The following is a 17,898-nucleotide window of genomic DNA, read 5'->3' as shown; positions in this document are numbered from 1 at the left end:
CACCATATACACATCCCCCTCTTTGCATGAAGACCAGACTGGTGTGGTTGGTGGTAGTTCATTTCACTGTCCCACAATCTCTTCCATTTCACATTATTGTAAAGTATCCAATTTTCATTGCCCTTTACAATTTGTTTTAAAAACTGAATGTTTTCATTACATTTAAGCAGAGAATCGCATGCAGAAATATGGTCAAGAAGGTTTATTTCTCGTATAACTTATGTGTAACCCAAACATCAAAGCAATTAACATAACCAAGATGGTGCAAAGGATTTTCAATGCTTGATTTGGATATTTTGAGTATGCTGGCTGTCTCTCGACTGGTATAATGTTGATTCTTCTTAATTAATGTCTTGAAGCCCTGGCTGGTGTAGCTCAGTGGATTGAGCGCGGGCTGCGAACCAAAGTGTTGCAGGTTTGATTCCCAGTCAGAGAACATGCATGGGTTACAGGCCATGAGCCCCAGCAACTGCACATGGATGTTTCTCTCTCTCTCTCTTTCTCCCTCCCTTCACTCTCTAAAAATAAATAAATAAAATCTTTAAAAAAGTTAATATCTTGATTTGGAGCATCGTCCAGTGAAAAATGTCCAGCAGGAAACTTCACAAACCACTCTTGACATGTTTGATCAGTCACAGCTCCTTCTCTATTCACTGCACAAATCATTTTTTTTGCATTTTAGTAGTATTTTTACTTTCTTGAAATAATAAAGCATAATATGCTGAAAACTGTTGCTTATTTTCCCCCATCTTCAATATTAATACAGCTACACAAAAATTCACTCATTTTGATCTTTTTTTTAAAATGCACACTGGTATGATAGCTGTCACAATACAATCTAACAAAACTGTTTCAAATGAAATTAAAGACAATTAAGCCATCTTATGAAAACATCTTAAAGACAATTAGAGCCACCCTATGAAAAAAACTGAATGAACATTTTGGCCAGCCTGCTATACTGCATCACGATTCCAAAGTATGTCTTTGTGAAACCCCAAATTAATCAATGTCTGTAGATAGTGATATTTATACATACAGAGAAAGATCTAGTACCAGCACAACCAGCTATTACTGATGGTTCTGAAGGGAAGAAACCAAACAGACTGGTAAACAGAACCCTACAGAAAGATCTTCACAGAGCGCTCTCTCTCCGGCTGTGCTACACACACCCAGACCCTGCTGAACACAATGAGATACAGACACGGACCCACTGCTGCCTCGAAGAGCTGAGAAGGCAACAGTTCACTGCCATGCTGTACCTGACTCTGCATAATTCACTGGTTGGTACGATAAATGAAAGAGATTGTACTCATTATGCTCTGTATTTCCCAGGCATCTACCTTTTCCTTTACCAGACCTAAGCAGATACTTTTCCTGGGAAAACAACTCTAACATAAAATATGTCATTCAAATACTATCTTAAAGGAAGAAAATGGATATGAATACAAGAGATACTAAATTGCACAAAACATGCATAGTTTCAACTCGGTTCATGAGTTAACAGATTTCTGTTCTCTGAAAAAGCATGGTAACACCAACATGTAAATGCTTAAAGGTCGTATGCTAAGACTGACATACAGCGCAGTACACAAACTCATTAATCCACTGTTCATTTGACAAATACTCTTATCTACTATGTATATACTATAAATACAAGGATTACAACATGTACCTGATGAATATTTGTGGAACTAACAATAAAGAATTAACAGGCGAATGAATGGATAAATCAATACAGAGCTTGGAAAGGGTGAGAGTGAGCCGAAAGACACAGGCCCTTGCCTTAAGATACATCACTCCATTAGGGAAACATTTATAATGTTAATAATGAACACAAAGCAACAAATGAACAAGTTCAAAACAATGTAAATCTTGTTGAAGATACTATGCCCAGGAATTATGACAATACTCAAAAGTATTTGTTGAACAAATGAATTAATGCATGTATCAGAAAACCTGACAAGTTGAAATTAGGAAAGCATTAACTCATATGTTAAATTCTGCAGGATCACTCAACAACTCTATGTTTTAGCTTCCGTGGTAAAGAGGCTTTACAGAACTTTGTTGTAATGAATCAAGAAGGCAGGAATAAGATTTAGAATCTGTGTCCCATGAGATGGAGACTAGGTATTTCCTGCTTAACCAAAAGCATCACCATCATCATCACACCCACTGACGTTCACTCACTGTGTGCCAAGAACCCTTTCACCTGCATGTATCTCATTTAACATTCACAAAGCCGTGCACAACAGGAACTAGTTCCGTCTGTTTCACATGGGCCCAGAAGTCAATCCACTTGTCTGTGCCCTGTGGCCAGTGATTACTGGAGAGAGCAGAATTCAAACTCAGGCAGTAAGAGAGAAGTTTTACCACCACCTACGGTGATCCATAAAGATACAAATACAAACACAATTATCAAAGTGCTGTCCCCAGACTACTCCCACCGAAAATCTTCTGGGATGTTTTTTTAAGACTTCAGCTCTTCAGGGCAGTTTTAGGTTTACGACAAAACAAGAAGGAGGAACAGATTCCCCGTATGCCCCAGCCCCTCTCACGCACAGCCTCTCCCCTTGTCAACACTGCTCACCAGGAGAGAGGCCGTTTTCACCGGGGCGAACTCACACTGACACATCATACCACCCAGAGCCCAGAGTTCACCTTGCAGTTCACTCTTCGTGCAGATTCTCTCTCTGGGTTTGTACAAGATTATAATGACACATGTCCACCGTTATAAGGTCTATGGAGTATTTTCACTGCCCTAAAAATCCTCTCTGCTCTGCTATTACTCTCCCACCCCTGACTCCTGACAACCACTGGTCGCTATTGTCTCCACAGTTCTACCTTTTTTCCGAACTCATACAGCTGAAATCGTATAATCTGTAGCCACTTCACTTAGTAATATGCACTTAATGTTCGCCCATGTCTTCTCATGGTTTGATATTCATTTCTTTTTAGCACTGAATAATGCACTATTGTTTAATGCACTACAGTTCACCCCTTCACCTACTGGAGGGCATCTTGGTTGCTTCGGAGTTGTTGCCAATTATGTGTGAAACTGCTCTGAAAATCTGTGTGTAGTTATTATGTGGACATAAGTTTTTTTTTTTTAATTTCTTTGGATAAATAACAAGAAGAATGATTGCTGGACCATATGTTTGCCAGAAAATGTTTCGTTTTGTGAGAAAGCGTCTCCCAAAGAGGCTGCACCAGTCTGCACTGCCACGGGCAGCGGGGAGAGCGCCTGCTGCCCCACAGCCCCGCCTGGACTCGGTGCTGTGGGCTGTGCTGCGGGTTCGGGCCATTCTCATCGGCGTGCAGTGGCGTCTCACTGTCATTTTCACTTCTATTTCCCCGCTGACACAGAATGTGGAGCATCTTTTCATATGCTGATTTTCCATCTTTGTATCTTCTTTGGAGAGGTGTCTGTTAAGATCTTCGGTAATTTTTTGAAATTGGGTTGTTGGCGTTCTTACCGTTGGGTTTTAAGAGTTCTTCATATATCCTGGATAATGGTCCTTTATCAGATAGGTCTTTTGTAAATATATTCTCCCAGTCTGTGGCTTTTTCTTTTCATTCTCCCAAGACTGTCTTTTGCAGAGCAGAATTTTTTTCATTAAATGAAGTCCAGTTTGTCAGTGATTTCTTTCAAGGATTGTGGGTTTTGTTGTTGTTGTTGTGTCTAAAAAGGCACCACCATGGCCAAGGTCATGTAACTTCCCTCCTTTGTTACCTTCTAGGCATTTTACAGTTTTGCATTTTATATTAGGTCTATGCTTTCCTGTGGCTGAACTTTTGTGACAGCTGTGAGATTCCTTTTTTGTCACGTGGGTGTCTAGTGGCTCCGGCTGCACTTGTTGCAGAGACTACCTCTGCGCCCACTGTGCTGCCCCTGGTCCTTCACGTTGCCTTCGCTTCTTTCTCAAAGACCAGCTGACTGTTTCTATGGAGGTCTACTCCTGGGCTCTCTATTCTATTCCACTGATCTGTTCTTTCAACCACACCACACTCTCATGGTCACTACAGCTTTACAGTGATTCTTGAAGTCAGGCAGCATCCGTTCTCCAACTTGGTTCTCCTTCGGCGTTGTGTTGGCTCTGCTGGGCACTTTGCCTCTCTCCATGAACTTCAGGCAGTCCGTCTGTATCCAGAAGAGGACTGGCTGGGATTCTGGCTGGGGCTGCACTGAATCTGTACGCCACGTTGGGAAGAGCTGTCATCTTGGCAATACTGAACATGGAGTAACTCTCCATGTACTTAGTTCTTTGACTTCATTCATCGGTTTTGTAATTTTTTTCCTAATATGAATCTTACACATATTTTGTAGGAGTTATACTTTTTTGGAGGTTCTGATGTGAACACTATTATTTTATTAACTTTATCTTATTCTTTTATTGTATGTTTGTGCTTTTATGTTTATTGGTTGATTGGTCTGGCATTTATGCTGCTTGGTGTTCTCTGAGCTTTCTCAACCCGTGACTTGGTGTCTGACATTATTTTGGAAAAATCTCAGTCATTATTGATTCAAATATTTTTATTCTGTTCCTCTCTTCTCCTTCTGTCCTACAGCCATTGGATATTATTGTTTTTCCAGTCTTTGTTCTCTTTGCTTTTCAGTTTTCAAGGATTTTACTGATACATCCCCTTGCTTAGAGATTCTTTCCGCAGCCATGATAATCTACTAATAAGTTCTTCAAAGGCATTCTTTTCTGTTACAGTTTCCTATCTTTAGCATTCTTTTGTTCTTTCTTAGGACTTCCCTCTCTCCGCTTATATCGCCCATGTGTCCTTGAATGCTGTTTACTTTGCCCATTAGAGCCCTTAGCATATTAATCACAGTCATTTTAAATTCCTGTTCTAATAATTCCAACACCCCTGCTGTATCTGGTCCTAATGCTTGCTCTTGTCTCTTCAGACTGTGTTTTTTGCCTTTTGATATGTCTTGTCTTTTTTTTTTTTGCCAACATGATATATCAGGGGAAAAGACTGCTATAAATAGGCCATTACTGATGGAGTGGTGAGATGGGGAAAGGAGCAGTGTTCCACCATTGTGTGATCAGGTCTCGGTCCTCTGGTGAGCCTATGCCGGGACAGTGACCTTCACAATTATTTCTCACTTTTTTCCCTCCACCGTTAGGTGGGACAGGATGGCTGGAGTAGTCTGGAGTGGGCGCTTCCTTTCCCCTGCAAGGAGTGCTGAATCAGGTGGAGTCAGGTATTTTCCTTCCCCAGTTGGTTAAGCTCTGATGAATACCCCACCATACAGGGGTGTGGGTAACTATTTGCCCTGAAGGCAAGCCTTATTAAGAACAGTGCTCTGGCCCTGGCTGGTGTGGCTCAGTGGACTGAGTGCCAGCCTGAGAACTAACGGGTCCCTGGTTTGATTCCCAGTCAGGGCACATGCCTGGGTTGCAGGCCAGGTGCGCAATGGGGGGTGGGGACGCACAAGAGGCAACTACACACCTGACATTTCTCTCCCTTTCTCCTTCCTTTCCCCTCTCTCTAAAAATAAATAACTAAAATATTTTTTAAAAAAGAACAATGCTCTGCTGCATTTCAAAATGATTCCTTTCCCACGCAAGGATTTCTCTCTGATATCTACTGCAGGAATGTGGTCAAGCTCCTGGAATAAATTTTACAGTATTATAGGGGCTCCTCATGATGAGCTCACCCTGAGGTTTTTAACTCTAACAGTTGTCCGCACAGAGCTTCCAGCAATTTGTCAATGCCAGTCCAGGTCTTCCCGCCCCAGCCCTGGCTCCCACCGTGGTTTCTGCCTGTGAGTCTCTGCTCTGGTGAAGTGTGACTCCCTGTATTCACCGTCCTCTCCAAACTGGATCTCTTTGGGTCCAGAAACAGCTGGTCTTTCAGTCTGGTCAACATTTTGCTTGTTGTTAGGATGGAGTGGCAACATCTAAACAAGCTTGCTCGTTAAATGCAGAATTGGACTGAAAGTGAGTTATTTTTTTTTAAATACAAATTCTTAAACACATTAATATGTTAAATTAGACCCTAAGGATGAGAATATGTTTTATCATCTTTCCAAGTACATTTTATATACACGAAAGTATGAAAATAGCTGGACACATAAACAAATACTGGAAAAAGTGGAGAGGCTTCTTAGATGAAGTAATTTCATCTGACTCTGCAGTGTACCCCTACAAATTACACACACTGGTCTACGTTCAGAAGGAAAAAAAGTGTGCTGAAGTGTAATAATTTGGTATAAAATAAAGCAAATATAAAAACAACCATAAAACTCTCAACATAACTTCCAAATGTCATACTATGCTTATTAGTTTCTGTCCAAGTAGACAGAATACAGACAGCATTTGAAATCTGGACTGTGCACTGGCTCTGCACCCAACGGATGAACTTGGCAAAGTCGCAGATACTTCCTGCTTATTCGCCCCTCTGTGGCAGGACAGCACCAGCAATCCCTGTCTCGCTGGCTCCTGAGGTCAGAGGCACCAACCAGGTACGTGCCTTTCTCAGGAGAGCCATCTCAGGTCTGCCTGGTGACTCGCTTCTTCACCGTTTCACCGCCGTCACTGTGGTCCGATACATAAAAGCAGCAAGGCATGTTCTCAGTCACGTTCTCACTAGGCTTTACCGTCAGCAGAGACAAAGAAGGGCGCAGTCTGAAGCTGCTTTACCTGACAGAGTACTGGGACGTATCACTTCATTCCTATGAGACCGGCCTCCTGTGCATCTAAGAGAAGTTTTTTGGGGACGAACACCTGGGGCCATGAGAAACACAAACCCTTACTCAACGTGTGAAGTGACTAACATACAGGGTGGGAAAAAGTAGGCTCACTGTTGTGAGTACGTGGAGCACAGAGTTGGCTCCTGTTTTATCATTTATAAATTACTGTATTATTCTCCAGGCGAACAGCTGTAAACCTACTTTGCCTCACTCACCCTGTACGGCAAAATTAGGGCAATCAAGGGCAAATGCTTAAAAATAACATGAATGTTATTACCATTTGTGAAGATACATTTATCTATATGAGTACTATTCCTAGCTTCAAGGTAAAATGTAGAAACTTTCATCTTTAGTTTGAATGATTGAGAACAGCTATCAAGACTCTACATTTAAAAGCAATGATATTGTTTCAGGTATAATCTTTATAAATAATGGAAGTTTAGAAAAATAAAATGCTATGTTAGAGCCTCTTGACTTCTGTAACTGTAATAAGGAACTGTTCAATGTGTTTTTCTCCAATATGTAGTATTCGCATTCATTTCATTCAATGAAATCCTAGTAAGTGTGTGGAATTTGCAAAGCCCTGACCTGCGTGTGACTGAGCACTTACACCTCATCATTATCCTCATATTAGTGTAACAGTTTCCCTTCAAAGAACTTTCTAACTTGTGGTCAGGCTCCAGATTTTCCTACTAAGATTAAAACTCTACTGGAAAAATTATTGGGCTTCTGCAGGATAATGACAACCAACTAATAGTTTCTAAAAACTAACAGATGGGCAAGGAGAACAAACAAAACTGTTCATGCCTATAACATAAGTAGGATAAAAACAGTAATACAGAAGGTAAAAGTATATAAAAGTGGAAAAATTACCATCTGTAACCGCAGAAACACATGCAAGAACAGGAAGTAAGGTGGGAATGGTGGAAAAGGAAAAGAGGAGAAGAGAAACCCCAGCGAGGTGGAACGCAAGGGGGAATAAATCACCTCAGAGAGAAAAGGTCTCACCTGACCTGGGGAATCTGAGAACAGGGCTGAGACGAGGTGGGTAAGAACAGTGGCTACCAACCAATGCAAACGAAGGGGCTTGAAGTACACAGGACACACAGAGCAGCCTCTGTGGGGAGGAGAGAACTTAGAGAGGCAGCAATGCAGGCCTTGGAGGCCTGATGGTACAGGGAAAGGGGAGACGAGTCATGGAAAGTACAGGCTCTGTGGAAACATGTAATTGTCTCAGAATCAAAAGACACTACCAGAAGGAAGGAAGGAAGGGAGGGAGGGAGGGAGGGAGGAAGGAGCCTCTTGTGTTCAACCTATTCTACTTCATAAACAGAAAAGGATACTTGAAAACTACTAGGCTGCCCTGGCTGGCGTAGCTCAGTGGATTGAGTGCAGGCTGTGAGCCAAAGTGTTGCAGGTTCAATTCCCAGTCAGGGCACATGCCTGGGTTGCAGGCCACGGCCCCCAGCAACCACACATTGATGTTTCTCTCTCTCTCTCTCTCTTTCTCCCTCCCTTCCCTCTCTAAAAATAAATAAATAAAATCTTTAAAAAAAAATAAAAACTACTAGGCTGCTTAAAAGTCTAACCATTACCTCCACATATAAACTACTCTTTCTGGTCTAGGAAAGAAAAAAGAAATTATAAAGAGCAGCAAATAACCAGGAGTATCCATACAAAGCTACTACAAGATGAAAATAAAATAATCCAAGTTGTTCAATTGATGAAAAATTTTCCTAAAATATAACCATAAAGAAATATAAAACATAGTATTCCAACTTGAATTAAGTATAATTAAACAAGCATTTGAAGACATAAAAATATCTCAAGAAAGTAAAAAAATCAAAATGGAAGTAATATACGAAAAGATGTTATGTGGAAGTTGAGAAAGACTCAGGGAACCAACAGAAGGAAAAACAAAACAAAGCAAAACACCGAATCCCTGCAGACACAGACACTGCATCACAGGTGCTCAAAGAATACGGATGACTGAAAATGTAACAAAGCACACTAAGAAAAGGAATTAAAAACAGGTAAGAAAATAAAAGTTAAGAGAAGGAAGAAGGGGTAATGGATATAAAAGACAGACCAGAAAGACCAAACACATGGAGAACTGGAATTCTGTAACAGAAAGAACAATGAAACAGAACAGATATTTTAGACTACACACCAATATAAGTTTCTGGAAATAAAACAAGATCTATATCTACGTATCAAAAGGTCCCACTGTGTATCTGAGAACATGACCCAGAAGAGTCAACTCTGAGACACAGTGTAGTAAAATTATTAGATTCTAATGAAAAATACATTTTGCCCTCTAGGTAAAAAGACAAATCGCATGCAAAGTAAGAAAATGAAGTCGGCATCAATTTCTCGAGCGCGTCAGATAAAATCTGTTGAGGCTACAAGCGCACGCAGAATGCTCAATGTCTCCGGTCAAGGGGAAACTGCTTATCTCTTCAGTCTCCATCACCTCGGTGAAGGGCCACAGCCTAAGTGGGTGCTTCAAATGCTGAAGCAAGTGTATCCCCTGATTTGAGCAGTCTTCTTCAACAATTACATAGAGTAACTCCAAATCAGAATCCTCTGAGTAGGGACCAATCCAACATGCTGAGCAGGTTCTGCCTTACTACCTGCCTTCAAGGCCATTAAAACCTAAGGACCCATTCAAACTGCACAGTCGTAGTTCCCTTCCTATTGGAATCCAGGAAGGGGACCTGAGTTGTCCTCCACTTATCCATAGTCATTTGAATTTCGGACACACCCCCCTCTGACATGGCCACCAAGTACAAGTAAATACCTGATTTCCCTATTTTAGGGTCTATCATCTTAGACCGAATGGGTAATAAGGGAGAAGAGTCTAACAGACCTCACTGGTTAATGGAAATGGTATATTCAGGAGGGCAGCTGACCTAAGCATGGCAGCCTGTCCTTTTTACATAAAAAAGACACAGTAACCTTTGGGGGGGGAACCTCCCCTATCAGTAAGGAAACAAAGCCAGTGGCTCATGCCTGCCAAGCAGTCATTAATGCGTCCCTAATGTCGATGCCAACAGTAAAGACCCACCATCTGCTGAGATCAACGGGAATCAAGCTGCTGACGGAGCCAGCACTGCCCAGATCACCAGCACTGCTACCTGACTCCACTACCATCACAGACGGTGCAGGGCATCCGCCATCATGGGCTGAGTACGATGTCAAGCAGAAGCTACAACGCACATTGGACTTGGGACTCTTACCTACACTTGGCCTGTTCATTTTGTGGTGGAGGCCACATTCGTTAGAGGATTGTCCCCATCCATTTTTAGCAAACTGGCTACATTAGCCTGTGACCTCCACTCAGGGCCGCTACGGGCACCTGAGACGGTCAACACCCTTTCAGACTATGATGTCACTGTTGCAGATAAACTATCAAGTTGGCTTAGAACATCTGGTGAAGCCAGAAATCAAAAACTGATGGAGGCTTGTCATAACAGGTCAAATTAAGGGCAACTTGAACAATGGAGAATAATTATAATAATGGATCAGTGAATAAAATAAAAAATCTTTGAGTTGAAATACTATATCTATCTTCCCTTTTCCTACCTTACTTTTCTCTTTTCAGTATCTCAAAGCATTAATGTAGAAAGGATGACAGAATTTTTAAAACATCATCAATTCACAATCACGAATATTAAGTTCAGGCAAAAATTATCAATGGGTGCTACAATCACTGGCTAAAATGGTAATGAGAAACAGGGCAGTCACATGATCTAAGTACCCCCCCATCCAGTCACCTCCCCCAATAACTTATTACAAGGGGAAAAAAACGACAGACTTAAACAACACAGAGATGCGGTGATCATCACCCTACTAACAGTAAAAGAGTTGGGGTTAGCCAATCTCAGCAAGAGACTAGGAAAAATATTAATACAGTGAGTTTATATCATATGCCTTCAACTTAAAAAAAATGAACTTGATTGAGCTCAGCAATAACCCTAGAACATCCTTTATATTATTAAACTGGTCACGGATTCAATCACGCTTGAAATAGTCCTCATGTATTATCCAAACGAGGCAAATAACGTGTGAATGCCATGAGAGTTTGCCAGTCTGACAAAGAAGTAAAATCTTTTGTCCATATAGCCAGGCCTACGAGGGTGACAATAATTAAGGCCATAGAGAAATATTATCTAAGGGATAGAGGGAATGATAAGGGCTGTAGTCCCAAAACCATTTACCAAGCACTTACTAGAGCATTAAGTGATGTACAAGGGTAATTTTATCTATACACAATTTTCACCTTACGTGCTCACTTTGAAATCTAATCTCATAAGAGTGTGACCTCGCTTTAATGAAACAAAAGGCTGATGAGCTCTTTTCCACACGGCGTTTTTGGCCAGCTATCTTCAGCTCGCCCGTCCCCGTTACGAGATGCTCCTCTGAATAAAAGCTTTTCATGATCTAATGAGTTTAATAACTGCTGGCTGATGGATCCCTGCCCTAAAAGATTAATAATCTTAATTAGAAATGCAGAAGCAAAATGCACATTACTGTTCACAGGGTAAAGGCAATGATGAATGTGGACACTTAATGAAAGCATTAAACTCTATTAGCTCTGGAGTCACAAATCCCAGCCCTGACGGATATTAGCTGTGCAACTTTGGATAAATCACAGAATCTCTAGGCTTTGGTGTTCTCATCTATAAAATGGATTTTTTCAGACTTAACTTGTATAACAGTCAAAATGGCATGAGCATATATATAATGTCGTATATATGTCATATATATTGATAATATGTATGACAACACAGAACTCCCAATACTTATGCATGGTAAACGATCATTTTATTTAGTTAGAGAAGGATGTTAGCCAGTTAACACGTAATATGTCAATGTGATAATTTATTCACCTTCCCTTTTAAAGTACTTTTTACATGTATAATTACTAATTTTTTCATTTAAGTCTAATAATATATTAATCTCCAAGACTTCACCAAAACTTTGGTTAGACATGCATCCTGCTTGATTGATTCTACACGCAATTTTCCATTTTCTTTCACCTGGACTTTTTTCCTTACACTTATTGATCCAGAGTAATAACCTTAGAAGAGGATATTTTGTTCTTAGGATTTTTTGTGACTTCTGGAAAAGATGAGTAACTTTGTGGTAGACTACATCTAAAAGCCTTAGCAATTATGGGTAATGCTGCCTTTAGTACAGTTTGATAAAGGAAGTTGGAGCTAACACTTACTGGAGGGAAGTGAGAATTGTATCGAGTGGTCTTAATTAACAGCTTTATTTGGCCCAGGAGTTTGATGTTAGCACTGAAGAAGGTGAGAATTAAATTCTGAAGTTTGTGAATAAACTGACTGTGTGAGGGAAGAGCCGAATGATTTGCTGAGAGGGCTCACAAGGAAGCCAATAGCTCACTCAGCAACCTGAAAGTCACTAAAGAATCTAAGTGTGAGTTGACTCGAGAAGAAAATGTCTTAAAGGAAAAAGCAGAAAGTTGTACAAACAAAAGCACTAAGATTTTAAAATTGTAGCTATGAACTTTACAGTGATTCCACAGAATTATAAAAATTATAGCAGTTTTATTTTAAAATGGCCCAAGAGTCCATTGACCCAGAAGGACCTAGAATTTAATTTATGTTTAGAAAGGAAGAAAGGAAGGAATGGATGGATGGATGGATGGATGGCTGCTTATGATAGGGTGTCTTTCTCAGTGAATCTACAACTCCCTTTGAGGCTTAATTTAGAATGCAATAATATAACTCGAATACTTTTTTCCAACACTCCTCACCTTTTCTTACTTGAGATCTTTTGACCCACTCTGCCCACCATCATACAGACTGAAGTATTCTCTGGGCTCTGTAATAGCAGATCTCAGAACACTGCCCATCCACAATAATTTAACAAATCCTCCTTTGAAATTTGTATTACTCTGTAATAAAAAGTTGTCACCCCCATCTAACAAATAAATCCAAGGCATCCCTCTACTGGCTCATTTAACTTCCTTCCTCTCCAACTCCACCATCATCCTGAGTAATTTCTGCATGTGTGCATGATTTAACCTGGACACCACCGCAGCCTCACGGTTCCTCAGGCTTCTTCCCGACATCGGCAATCATCCAGATTACACTTCAGTCAATTATTGATCAAGTAAACCCGTTACAGCAACTTCTAATTTTCAAGCCCATCCTGTTTGTACACAAAATCCGTTCTTCACGCCTCGGAAAATACAGGATAATTACATCACACCTAGTGCATCAGCTGCTCCCGGCTTCCTTCCGCCCCCTGAACAACGTTGAGCCCACAGTCACACACTCCAAACAAGCTCCCTCACTAGCACTCTTGAAGCGTTTGCCTAAACCATAAACCAAACTTGTTAACCCCTAAAGAGGGTGTTCTTGCTCCTAATGATTTGATTCTGCAGATTCCTCACTACAAAGCTGGGCATTCCAGTTTCAAAAGGGATCCCCAGTGCTATATGTATCATCCAACCAATAGTCTTCCCACCCCACTGCTCCTCAGGGAAAATAAATAAAAACTATGAATCATGACCCTGCTTCTTACCTTCCCTTTCTCAATACCGCTCGCACACTAGAATGACCTAGGTCGTAGTTTTGTAAATGTCACCACCTTGGGCCCATCCCAAAACAACTGAATCAGAATGCCTGGGTATGGGAACCACATGGATGTTCTACATTTTTATTCGCTTCTAAAGCCTCACCTGTTCTTCCTCTTTTCTCTTAACAACCCACCACCACCTTGATCCACCAATTATGTTAACTTTTTCTAATTTCAATCATTTTCTCTTATAAATCTAAAACTATTCTAAAATGTAAATTTTATTACAAAATAGGCTATAATAAGCAAACAAACAAACACAGGTTATATTGAGCTAAGTGTTATTTAAAAAATTAAGGGTCCACATTTAACAATTTATTTAACAACATAATGCTTTAAGTAACATATTACCTAAAAGGAAGCATGACTTCATAGTATATTATGGTTAATGTTATCAGAATACATACAATTATATGTAACTGTGAAATACTTCAATAATAAAGTATTTCTAGACTATACCTGTCAGAAATACAATGACCAAATAAATGTATTTCTTCATGTAGTGGTGAATATAGGAAATCAATGTATTCAATTTTTTGCAGCAAGCAAATGACTTTCCTAAAATATATATGGTATTATAGTATACCCAGAGACATTCTGTATTTGGGGGGAAAACTGAACTCTTACACCAAAATGTCAATTAAGGTGGTATTTTTGCCTGCGTAGGGCTTCACAGCGCCCCTTAAGCTGTATGCACCCCCTCTCCACACGCACTAGCCCTGTGCTACAACAGTCTTCACGCCCTCCCTCTTGAGTGCTGGTCCTCAGACTTGGTAGGAGGGGAACTCAGAATCATCTGCAGTGCTGTTCTTCACAATACTCTTCTTCAGCATCTTCTCTGCCCACTTTCAGCCATGCCTCCATATACACTCGTTATTAGGTTGTGATAAGGTCCTTCTTGAAAATTTCAGGACACTGAAATCCCCTTTCTACAAGCTCGTACGAACAAAACTTTTTTTTTCATTGATCAATGTTACTAAAAGCTTCAGTTTCCACTGAAGTTCAAAATGGTTTAGAAATCTAAATGAAGTCTGCATATGCATATACAACACACACAGTGTGGATGTGGGACCGTCACACAAAAAAGCGACTGTTCCGGAGAAGAAACAGCGGTCCAGTGGCCGGCCATGAGGAGACAGACGACTGGGGATTTCCCTAGCCACAGAGGAAGTGGGATGTGTACTGTAACGTCTCCCGAGAAAGGACCTCCAGGCCCAAATGGTTTTATTAGAGAACTTTTCAAACACTTAAGGAAGTAGTAACACAATCTTCTAAAAATTAAATTTTAATTTTTCACAATCTCTTCCAGAAAAATAAATGAGGAGGGAACATTTTGCCAACTCACTTTATGAGGCTAATATTACTCAGGTCCCAAAAACCAGACAAAGAAACATAAAAATGATATAAAAATGATACAGATCAATATGTATCATACACTTAGATACAAAATTTTCAATAAAGTATTAGCAAATAGAATTCAGTAATACATAAAAAGAATAATATGCTACAATTAAGAATTTACTCCAAATTGTAAGACTGGTCCAACATCTGAAAATCATTTAATGTAACCCACGATATCAACAGATTAAGGCAACAAAATCATATCAATACACAACAACAACAAAAAGACAAAATCCAACACCCATTCAGAATAAAAACTCTCAACAAACTATGAATAAAGAACTTGCTCAACTTAATAAAAGACATTTATAAAAATCCTACTGCTATTTCATACTTGATGAAAGACTGAATGCTTTCTCCCAAAGATCAGAGCAAAATGAAAACATATTACTTTTACAAAAAATACATAGCAAATAATTTGGAAATCTGGAGCTAAGCAAAGAATTCTTCAATTTGACAAGAAAAGGCAGAACTTTAAAAGGAGAAAGTGACAAATTAGACCTCATCAAAATTAAAATCTGCTGAGGACCCCATTTTGAGCATGAAAACAAAGGCATGGACTAGAAGAAAATATTTGAAAACCACATATCTGACAAAGCACTAGAATCTGCAATATATAAAAACCTCTCAAAGCTCAGTAAAAAACTCCAGTTAGAAACTGGCAAAAGACATGAACAGACATTTTACTGAAGAGGATATATAATGACAAATAAGCACAAGAAACAATGTTCAACAAGAGAAATAAGCACATAAAAACATCTTCAATACCATTAGTCATTAGAGAAATGCAAAATACAGCCACAATGAAATAGCACTCCATCCCTATCAAAATGGCTAAAATAAAGTAGTACCACAGCAAATGCTGGTGAGGACACAGAAAAAACTACCTCAACCTACACAATGCTGGTGGGAATGCAGAAGGACACAGCCACTCCGGAAAACACGGAGACAGTTTCTTTTTCTTTTTTTTTTTAATTTCTTTTTTAAATATTTTATTTATTTATTTTTAGAGAGGGAAGGGAGGGAGAAAGAGAGAGAGAGAAACATCAATGTGCGGTTGCTGGGGGTCATGGCCTGCAACCCAGGCATGTGCCCTGACTGGGAATCGAACCTGCGACACTTTGGTTCACAGCCCGCACTCAATCCACTGAGCTACGCCAGCCAGGGGAGACAGTTTCTGATAGAGCTGGACACGAAACCACCACACAACCCAAGCACCACACTCTGGTGTTTATCCCACAGAAACAAAACCTTCAGTTCACACAAAAATCTGTACAAGAATATCATAGTAGTTGTATTTGTAATAGCCAAAACTACAAATGATGTTGATGTCCTTTCACAAATGGATGGTTAAATAAACTGTGGTACATCCATGCTATGGGATATTACTCAGTAATAAAAAAGAAGAAATTATTGATGAATGCAACTATTTCAATGGATTTTGAGGGACTTATAAGAAGTAAATAAAAGCCAAACTGCAAAGATCCTACACTGTTATGATTCCATTTCCATTAACACTCTTGACAAAATAGAGAAATGGAGAACTAATTCTGGCGGCGGGAAGTAGAATGGAGGTGGGAGGCGGCAATAAGGGCAACAGCAAAGATTCTTCTGGGGATGGACCTGTTCTGTATTTTGACTATATCACTACCAAATACCCTGCTTGTGATATTGTACTACAGTTATACAAGATGCTGCCACTGTAGGACAATAAGTAAAAGGCATATGATTTGCCTCTTTTATTTCCTACAACTGCACATGAACCTACAATTATCTCAAAATTTTAAAAAAGCTTAAATAAAAAAACAGCATGTGTTATATATGTATTATATTTTTACTTGTCCAAAATGTTGTTTAGTATATTCCTACTAAAAAATATTTCATACATTCCAAATCGTTTACTTCTATTTCACAGGAGGCAAGTTCTAATCACGGAAGGGATCTAAAACTAAATGGACTTCCCTAGTAGCACAGCCACTCTATTAAACTATTAAAACAGATTATGTCTAAGGGAACACTTCACTGTCTACAAGATATAATTAGATGAGCTATGTAGGCAATATTCAAACCTAATTCTATCATGTTCTTACCTTTGTATAGGAAATAAAGGTAACAAATGTTATTATGATTATATGTGGAATTGGTCAATACATATTTTACACAATACAAGAATATGGGCCTCTCAATGTCATTTTCTAGAATACCATGATTTTTAGCTCACTTTTACATGCTCATAGTTATATCTGACCACAACACTGAACAACTGTTTAATTCTTATACATTGATATTAGATCTAACAGAACACATATGTAAGCATGGGATATTCGTTTTTAAAGATTTTTAAATGCATTCGTTACCTGCACACTGAACACTGCCGCTGGGGCTGAAGGGCCGTGAACATGACGATCATAGAATAGTTTCGAGGCGGCGCCTTTATAAATTTCCGGAACTTATCGCCATTCATTCGGAAGATTGAGCGCCTGGAACTCCACTCCATCAGCTGCTCTACCTTTTCAGCTAAAAGATTCTGCAATTAAACACAGGAATTTAAATTTACACAGGGCTTGAGTCCTTCAGTGTATATTTAGCATAAACAGAATCATGTGAGATTACATTTTAGCTAACATCACCTTTGGTTAAAAGTTCTTGTTTTGGTGAGTATGTACATTGTTAATTGACCTTATATGCACAAAATAGTTCATTTTACTTTCCTTAATGATGTCAGAGGTTTATAAAACAGATATAAAAGATAAGATAGACTTCCACCTCCAGAAAGATGAAACAGACATGCTCTTCCCCAATTCTCCCACCAAAGACAACTGCAAACTTTGGTCATTGTATAAAAACAAGCACAAGAAGGCTTGGAAAAGTGGAAACCAGGAGGAGGACTGGCTGCAGACCTTGGACCTGAACATACACACCATGGCGGCGAGTTTGCTGGGTGGGTTTTTTGGGGGGGGTGTTTTTGGCCTCATCTAGTCTAGACTGGTTGCTGGAGTAGTTGGCAATCTAAGAATTCCAATGAATACAGACCAAAAAATAAACATAAAAAACACCAAGAAAAGCCTGGTTTCTCTTCATAAGGGAATAAAAAAGAGGGGGTGGCACAATAACAACAGTAACTGCTTTGCTCTGCTCTAGCCAGACCCCAGATCCCACCACCACCCTCACTAGCAAAGCTG

General features: G+C 39.7%; 1 protein-coding gene across 1 annotated transcript in view; it reads right to left on the bottom strand.

Moving 5' to 3' along the window:
* Positions 1 to 17,898, bottom strand: part of TUSC3 (tumor suppressor candidate 3) — a 114,316-nt gene that overhangs the window by 73,060 nt on the left and 23,358 nt on the right. The window contains exon 2 of the mRNA XM_045821385.1: positions 17,074 to 17,243. Within this exon, the coding sequence (XP_045677341.1) occupies positions 17,074 to 17,243 (170 nt within the window). The remainder of the gene's footprint in view (positions 1 to 17,073; positions 17,244 to 17,898) is intronic.

The sequence above is a fragment of the Phyllostomus hastatus genome, unplaced genomic scaffold (assembly GCF_019186645.2).
Source record: "Phyllostomus hastatus isolate PE091 unplaced genomic scaffold, TTU_PhHast_1.1 phas_scaffold_46, whole genome shotgun sequence".
NCBI classification, from domain to species: Eukaryota; Metazoa; Chordata; class Mammalia; order Chiroptera; family Phyllostomidae; genus Phyllostomus; species Phyllostomus hastatus.
This window is presented reverse-complemented; position numbering and strand designations above follow the sequence as displayed.